Source organism: Bactrocera neohumeralis, chromosome 6 (genome assembly GCF_024586455.1).
Source record: "Bactrocera neohumeralis isolate Rockhampton chromosome 6, APGP_CSIRO_Bneo_wtdbg2-racon-allhic-juicebox.fasta_v2, whole genome shotgun sequence".
Classification (NCBI taxonomy): Eukaryota; Metazoa; Arthropoda; class Insecta; order Diptera; family Tephritidae; genus Bactrocera; species Bactrocera neohumeralis.
The window spans coordinates 76,768,808-76,777,479 of NC_065923.1; the positions used below are offsets into that span (position 1 = coordinate 76,768,808).

At 35.2% G+C, this 8,672-nt stretch overlaps 1 protein-coding gene across 1 annotated transcript; it reads right to left on the reverse strand.

The window, feature by feature from the left end:
- Window positions 1-1,027: 1,027 nt before the first annotated feature.
- LOC126761417 (lysosome-associated membrane glycoprotein 5) lies at window positions 1,028-7,182 on the reverse strand. Its single transcript, XM_050477554.1, has 6 exons — window positions 6,883-7,182; window positions 6,617-6,699; window positions 6,148-6,396; window positions 4,551-4,960; window positions 3,079-4,483; window positions 1,028-2,965 (listed from the first exon to the last, which is right to left on the reverse strand). Exons 1-5 carry the CDS (start codon window positions 6,944-6,946, stop codon window positions 4,441-4,443), a joined length of 849 nt encoding a protein of 282 aa, XP_050333511.1. The 5' UTR covers window positions 6,947-7,182; the 3' UTR covers window positions 1,028-2,965; window positions 3,079-4,440.
- Window positions 7,183-8,672: the final 1,490 nt, after the last annotated feature.

Sequence of the window (8,672 nt, forward strand, 5' to 3'; positions counted from 1 at the left end):
CGATTCCAGCTGTTACATAAAAATGTTGTTCAGCGATTAAATTCACTTGTGGTTGAATGGAAATGTCTGATGAGTCGACGTTACGAGTTTTCGAGAGAAAGTTTCTGCGGAAGACTTATAGTCCATTGCGCATTGGCAACAGGATCCATTACAGGATGGTACGATAAGTACGATTTATACGACGGCACTGACATAGTTCAGCGAATTAAGAGACATCGACTACTCTGGCTAGGTAATGTCGTCTTAATGAATAAAAACACTCCACCTCTAAGGGTATTCAATGAAGTATCCACCTGGGAAGGCAGAGGAAAAGAAAGGCCTCATTTCCTTTGGAAAGACCAGGTGGAAAAGGACCTGGCCACGCTTGGAATCTCCAATTGGCGACAAACAGCGAAAAGGAAGAACGACCGGCGCGCTGTTGAAAACTCGGCTATAACCACGTAAGCGGTTTCTTTGCCAGTAAAGAAGAAGAATCAGTTTGTGAACGGTGGACTTTAATCTTTCACACAATACACTGCCACGGTAGTTGGCGCAGATTATCGGGTTTCCCTTTTTGCAAGCTGATGCATGCTCCTTATCACTTCTTCACCGCCGTATTTGAATAGCTAGGCCTGCAGTCCATCGGCCCCCGCCTCTTTGTTGTTCTCAGACAGCTAATTGCTATTCGAACTTCTTCAGGGTCGGGCAATGTAGCGTCTGCTCCATCGTCATCGAGTAGGGAATCGGGTTCACCATCCCCCGGTGTTATGCTTTCACTGCCATTCAGCTGGTTTCAGAAATTTTCCCTCCATAATTTCAGTATGCTCTGGGCATCAGTCATAAGATCACCTCTGGGTGTTCTACAACAGTATGCTCCAGTCTTGAAACCGTCTGTTAGTCGCCGCACATTTTCGTAGAATTTTGGCATCTTTTTGCAGAATTTTCGAGCATTACCCCTGTTGGCCAGCTTGTCAAGCTTTTCACGTATTTCGGCCTCTTAAAAAACCATTCCTTTATTAATTTTCCCAAAAAATATACAATTATAAAATAGTTTAAGTAGTTGATGTACTTTATTTATTTCACTTATGTGTGTATATATAATTAATTATAATAACAATCGCTTTAACCCAACAATGTACGTTAGTATTTACAATAAAAATGCTATGTTGATATGGGTGCATATATGTAATGATAATTCTATGCCACTTTTGGCGCATTGCAAATGTCTAACTGTCAACTTTTGGCCAAATTATATGCCAACTCGCTTGCAGTTTGGCTAAAATGATATTTGCTTGTTGATATTTTTTTGGTTCTCCGTGTGCTAGCCGTTCATTTACGACAAAGGGACAGCCAGAAAGCAATCAAATTAGTATACTAAGAACTTACAACGGTACATAGTTTTTGTATTTGGTATTTGATTTGGTATTTGATATGCTCAAGGTACATATGTATGTATTCTATATGCAATTTGGAAGCATTAATGTATATGCATTTTTGTATTTTCCAAAATTCGGCAGCAAATTTGATTTATTTCTGATTTATTTTTCATGCGAAACTAACACTTCAGTGCATTTGCTAGGTCTGCTTGCCAATTAATCAGACCTTCAGTTAATATTTCTGCTAGTTAATTTGGCTTGCGTTTTTTTTTTGTATATATATTATATGCATATATTTTTCTAATAAACTTAGGCTTAGCTTCAATTTAGCTTACATTTATATAACGCGTAAATCGATAGGTTTTCTTAAAGAACATAACCGTTAATGAAAATTAGTCCGCAATATTATTTTTTTTATTGCTGCAATTGCTCTATAGTTCAAATGGCAATTTTATGTATTATTATGCTAAAAATAATTTTATTTCATTTTTACTATATTTTAACTAAATTTGTATACCATATACCGTCCTCAGTGCTCGTGTTTCAAACCAAGCCAATCGCTGCACCTTCAACCTTCAAATTCTCAGACGATCTCTAAGCGCTCGTACACAGTAATGTCCAAGTGTTCAAACTGACTTATATTTTAGCGTTCTACATGTTTGTATATACATATGTGTATATATGTATATATATATATATATATATAGGATTTTTATACCATATTTGTATATTTGTTACATTTTAACAACATTTAGATTTCTCACAGAGTTTTGTGCAATTTTACTATAAATTTAATATGCAATGAAAATCGTCGTAGAATTTGAGAAAGTTAAGATTTCAATTATAATACTATATATATATGTAGGATTTAATCAACAAATCAAAAATGTTTAACTATTTATGTAGTAATTCGATTAAAAAATGCATGAGAAAATTGATTTTTAACTACTTTAAATTGTTGAACTTGTATACGCGCATAATTTAATGAAAATAAATAATTTTACGCTCATGCACATACATACAGTTGTGTTCATAAATATAGTAGTGCCAGAACTGCTTATATTTAAAGATCTTTTCTAAATTATACTGACTTGGCAACTCAACTAATATGCTTATTTTGGTAGCATAGACACTTAAATTTATAAAAACGAACAAATACCGTTATTTTTGCTTCGCTAATAACCCGATAAGAACGTTAACATCAATGGCGACCTTTATCGCGCCGACTATTCGGTGTCTGCAATTGGAGCTCGTGATCAATCAATGGAATTACTGAGCGAGCACTTCGGTGAGCAGATAATTTCACGTTTTGGGCCAATCGATTGGCCACCACGATCGTGTCACATCACACCGTTCGACTTTTTTCTGTGGGGATATGTAAAGTCTAAAGGCTATGCGGACAATCCCGCTTCGTTTCAGGCCTTGGAACAAAACAAACGCGTGTCATTTGCCAAATACCAGTCGAAGCGCTCAAACAAGTTATCAAAAATTGAACTCAACGGATTTTTAAGGAAAAAAATAAAAATATGTTGAAAAAATATGTGTATGCTAGAGTGGGCAAAAAACATTATTTTTATAAAGAGACTAATTTTTAAGTTTTTTTAATAAACCTTTAAAAAAAAGTTATTATTATTGAAAATATAAAACTGTGTATATTAGGGTGATTACAAAAAAAACATTATTTTTACAAAGAGACAAATTTTTAAGTTTTTTTTTAATAAACCTTTTAAGAAAAAATATGTATATACATTGAAAAAATAAAACTGTGTATATTAAAGTGGGTAGAAAACCATTATTTTTTAAAGGGACACATTTTTAAAATTTTTTTTAAATAAATCTTCAAGAAAAGAAAAATATTTTTATATATCTAAAAAATAAAACTGTGTGTATTAGGGTGAGTATAAAACCGTATTTTTATGAAGAGACTAATTTTAATTTTTCTTAAATAAACCCTTTAAGAAAAAAAATATTTTGAAATATTGGAAAAATAAAATTGTGTACATTAGGGTCTGTAAAAAAACATTATTTTTTATGAAGAAACTAATTTTTTATTTTTTTTATTAAACATTTTAACAAAAAAAAAATTTTATATATTGAAAAAGCAAAACTGTGTATATTAGGGTGAGTAAAAAAAAATTTTTTCGCTTGGTTTTCTAAAACATAGGTTTTTCGACAGCTGTAAGAAAATCTCTCCAAAAATTCTTACCTCGCTTCCAACTACTTGAAATTGAATGCTCTACTAAATGTTCTACAGAGTACAAAGCGAAAAAATATTCGTTTTTTTACTTAACCTTCTTCTTCTTCTTCTTCTGCATATAAATAGAAAAAATAAATAAAAAAAATATATCTTTTAAAAAATTGTTTAAAAAAAGTAATTTTTAAAAATTTAAAAAAAAAATATTTTTTTAAACACTAATAACTATAATATTTTTTAAAAAATATTTAAATACAAAAAAAGTTTTAAAAAAGGTAAAAATTACTTTCAAATCTTATTGGATTCGTAGTTTGTATATTTGACTCGATTTTTCGTTTTTTTTCTAGTCAAAACCCAACAGCACGACTATTTTCATGAGCACAGCTGTATACATATGTATAGTATATGTACATATATGTATATATACTAATCTAGTTATAACTGTCATATATATGCAGTGATATGCTTCTTGTAGTGCGCATTCATTTTACTATACTTTTAAATTTGTTGTTGTTGTTGTTTTTAACATTATTTTTGTATTTTGTGTTTATTTAACAATAATGGAAGACTTTTTGCAATTCTCCTAATTTAATCGCGTTTAAATGTTCATTACTTACTTGCTACATGACATGCGCCATTGCCTTTCCGTTTTGGTATTTGTATACACGCATCAATTTCCTTAGACATTGAAATTGAAAATTACATATTTTACAGTTATATAACGCATATTAACCAGATATGTACAGCGTTTTTTCACCAGCGAAACATTTTACTTTATGTTACGTAAACTTTTGTAAGGCGGCATGTTGAAAAGAACCGAATTAACTTTCACGAATTCACTAAGCCAACGAGCGCATTGTAAGCAAGTAACATTTTCTCTCCAAATACCGCTTACTCCATAGAACCATATTGCACTTTCTTGATTTTGAAGTAGCTGCATGTAGAAAATAAATATAATTATTCTCTTCTCTCTCTTCTGCTACTGCTCTTCAGCTACTTACCGCCAACCACCGTAGCCGGATATTGTTATTAGTACCGCTATCGCCAAGGCGGTGCCCACCGCTAGAGGTGCCGTCTCGTCGCGATATGAGCCCGTAGCGCTGCAATGGAACGGTGGGCCCCACTTGCCGCTTTCCTTAAACATGAAGCTTTGCATGTGCAGATCGCGCAGATAGAGGCGTGCAATGTGCCCCGACATGTCGCCGGAATCAATGGGTGCATACAAGACGACGCTTTGCTCCTTGTCACAAACGTATGACTTGCCGACGGGCGTTGGGAAGTACATTGGCGTGTGCGCCGGCGAAGTAAGTTTCACATTCAGATTTGGGCGATCGGGATGTTCGAATAGTGCATTCGATGAGGAATAAGTGAGTTCGAATTGATTTATGTACCAGCCTTCGCCACCAGATGACTGTTGGAAGTTGCAAATTAAAATGTAGCAGTGCTTATGAACTTAATTTCGAAAGGACTATAGAATAGGTATGTAAATATGTATATAAAAATATAGTGTATATACATATATAGAGGTACTAAGATCAAGTGAAAGCAGCAACCTGTACAATAAGCTCTAACTAAGTTAGGTTAGGTTGGGTTAGTTTAGGTTAGATGGCTGATTCCTCAGCAAGGCGGGGGTTCACACTTAGACTGTTATGTTCGTTCCTTTGTGAAGTCCAATGAAAAAACGGCTGTACTTGGATATAAGCTAACGGCAATATGGCCTGGCCCTATCACAAATCTATTTAGCTGCTTTATTTATATTTCCGCTTTTTCAACTGGATGTCTGCAGGTATGAGATCCGACATTCCAGAAAGAAGTGTTGATGATGAAGCTTTCAGCTAGCAACAGACAGAGGACTTTACTTCTCAATTGCCTACTCCGTCTGAAGTAGCACCTGTTGGCAAGAGTTATTCTGCGTTGGAGGCTGACATTGTTATTGGTGTTAATGCTGGTCCCAAGATAGACGAAATTATCTACGACTTCGAAGTTATGACTGTCAACAGTGACGTAGGAGCCAAGTCGCGAGTGCGATGACTGTTTGCTTGATGGCTGGAGATATTTCGTGTTGCACTCGTTCACTATCAGACCCATTTGCTGCGCTTCTTTGTCTAACCTGGAGAAAGCAGAACTAACGGCTATGAAAAATTCAATCAGAAACCCTTGACCAATTACATAAATTTTCGAAAATGGCGATGCATAGGTCACGCACTGTGAAAAGATGCTACAAAAATTTGCCAACAATCTCTGGATTGAAGCCACCAAAGAAGTTGTAAAATGGAAATGCTTTAATGAGTCGCTAAGCACTAGTGGAAGATACCGGAAATGATGATGATGCACTCAATACCCTTTATGGATTTCATGTATGTAGCCCACTACTATGAAATTATGGTGCGCCGACTTTAAAAACTACCTGAATATAACACTCCTAGTAGCTTGAGCTTATTTAACTAACCTATATTTAACACTGTTGGACAACTATTATTTTTTATTGTCAATGATTGTCATGTAAACTGCTTTTTAAGCCACACTCGAGCCAAATATACATACATACATATTTAGTAAGTAATACAAAGTTTTTAAACTTTTTACTTAACCACTCACCTTGCGGAATGTCATTGTCAAGGCGAATCCTTTGAAATCTAATCTCAATATTTCCATATTGGATTCCACACATTCGCCCGTGAGCTTTGGATCATCGGGTAGATAGAGATCAGCTTCAACATCCTCGTTCAACTTATTGCGATATTTAATACTGATGAGGCCATCCACACTAACTAAAATGCAGGTGATGCCATTTGTGGCATTGAGGCGATAAATCGAGGTTGTCGCATCGTGATTCATTGAAGAGGACTACAAATAGAAAATTGCACAGTTTGATGCTGTAGTAACTGCAATCTCACTTCTAAGCATATAAAAGCATAAATCACATGAAGAACTAATTATAGCTGCGCACCAATACAAGCATATCAATTGTAAGCGGCTGACTTTGCTTACGTCTCAACTTTGTAACAATTAAAATTTGGTGACGAAACAGTTAAATACGCCCACCGCTTCGCCATTGCATACTTACCGACGCTGGCTTCGTCGTGTACTTGGTAACCCTGGGCGTTTTGGTGGTAAAAGCGCCTAGCTGCAAGCCATCACAAAGCGAAACTAAAATTTTTGGAGAATAATATGCATTAATAATCAAATAAAGCAAGTGTTAGTGACATTAAGCAATAAATGTCTGAAGCAATAATATTTTATATGCCATATTGATTACACGAAACCAAATTGGCGATAAGCTGCCTGTGGCCTCGAGCCATACGCTTATCGATTTTCTGATGTTGTACTCACCTAAAACAAATAATAGCAGACAGCCTACAATTTGTGGCCCGTTTTGGCTTGCCTTAAGCAACATGATGCTACTGCTGTGTAACTACTTTCCTTGACGATTTTTAAGTAAAACTCACAAAATATTATTAATTGCTATTTTTAATGTTTTTCGTTTTTTCGCACTGCCGCTTTTCCTTCGTAGCACCTACCACCAACCGTGTGTTAAACTATCTAGCGAGTGAAAGTTTGCATAAACGCTTTGCAATCACTTTCGATTACTTGTCCTGTTGCCGTTGCGGTGCGCAATGTTGGCTGCCAATAGTAGTCGGCTCTAGAGACAATGTCCTGTGCAGGAATTCGTACATTCCTGTGTATACATTTTTTGTTGTTAGTGTGTATGTATGCGAGCACCCATGTAGATACTTTTGAAGAGTTGTGGATTCGTTAATACATACTTACTTGCAGCCCCACAGCAGTTGCCAGAGAAAAGCTGCCGTTTTGCTCACTGTATGCAAAGCTACAAGCATAAAATATGATTTCGGCGCATGCGCATAGGTTTTGCGCTCTTACTCTCAGCGTTAAAACATACGCTAGTGTTTCAAAATGTATGCAAATTAATTTGCTGGAATTGCTGGTAGTATCGTTAATATTTATGGTAAATAATGTAGTTGTATGCATACATACACACATAAGGAAATGAAAACCAAATTAAAGTCTCCAGAAATGAATATGCACCAATTGACACCCTTTAATTTTTGCATTGTGTTTTTTGACGCCTTTGATAATAATGAAAAATCCGCACATAGATGGCGCTGTAGCTAGCCATATTCAGCGCCCCAGTAATTCCGGACGGAGAACGTATATCAGAGACAGAGAACGTATATCAGAGACAGAGAACGTATACCAGAGACAGAGAACGTAGATCATAGAATGATATAGCCACACTTTCTTCTGAACAGTCCCGCGTTTGGGAGGTCAAGTCTTAAACACTTGAGACCACATACCTTCAAACATCCCACCGAGCTGACGAGAATGAAAATTAAACGCCTGTGCAAATTTGTATTGACTACTAAGCGTTTTGCTAATTTATAAATACGAACACAGGAGTTCTTCTTTTCGATGGCCTCACAAAGGACTGCATATAGTAGTCCACAGCGATCTTTGATCAGCCATCTAACCTAACCTAACCTGTATACTATATATTCACGAACTCAGAAAAAATTTTACGTTTTTGGGATTTTCCTCGAACTAAAGTCTTGCTTGAATTTTTGTTGACTTTTTATTTGACTTCAAAGCTGAATTTGTATATATTTGTAGTTTATTTTTTCGCATATTAATAATGATAATAAAATCGGATTAATTCATAAATAGGTATATGTATATTAATTACGCTTATATATACTCCGTGAACTTGCTTTAATATTGCTTTATTCAGTATTACAATTGTCGCTTTGGTTGTTTTGTTTTTTAAGAGCAAATCTGGCAGAGATGACGGATTTCGGTGCCACAGTGTAAATACGGTACATTATTTATTTATTACCTAAAAAAATGTGATTAAAGAAGGAAAAGTTTGAAACATTGAAAAGCTCGTAAGCATTATAGTTTAAGCTGACTATATCGATGTGTGTGTGTCATAAAAGACTGGAAGGAAGAGACATAGGAGGAAAGTTGTAACGTGAGTCGAGTTCTTGTAATTCATAGAGAGTGAGAAGGAAGGCAAAATGAAAGATGTAAGATGGAAAATATAACTTGAATTGAGTTCTTGTAGTTTATAAAAGGTTGGAAGGAAGTAAGGTAGGAGGAAAATCTGC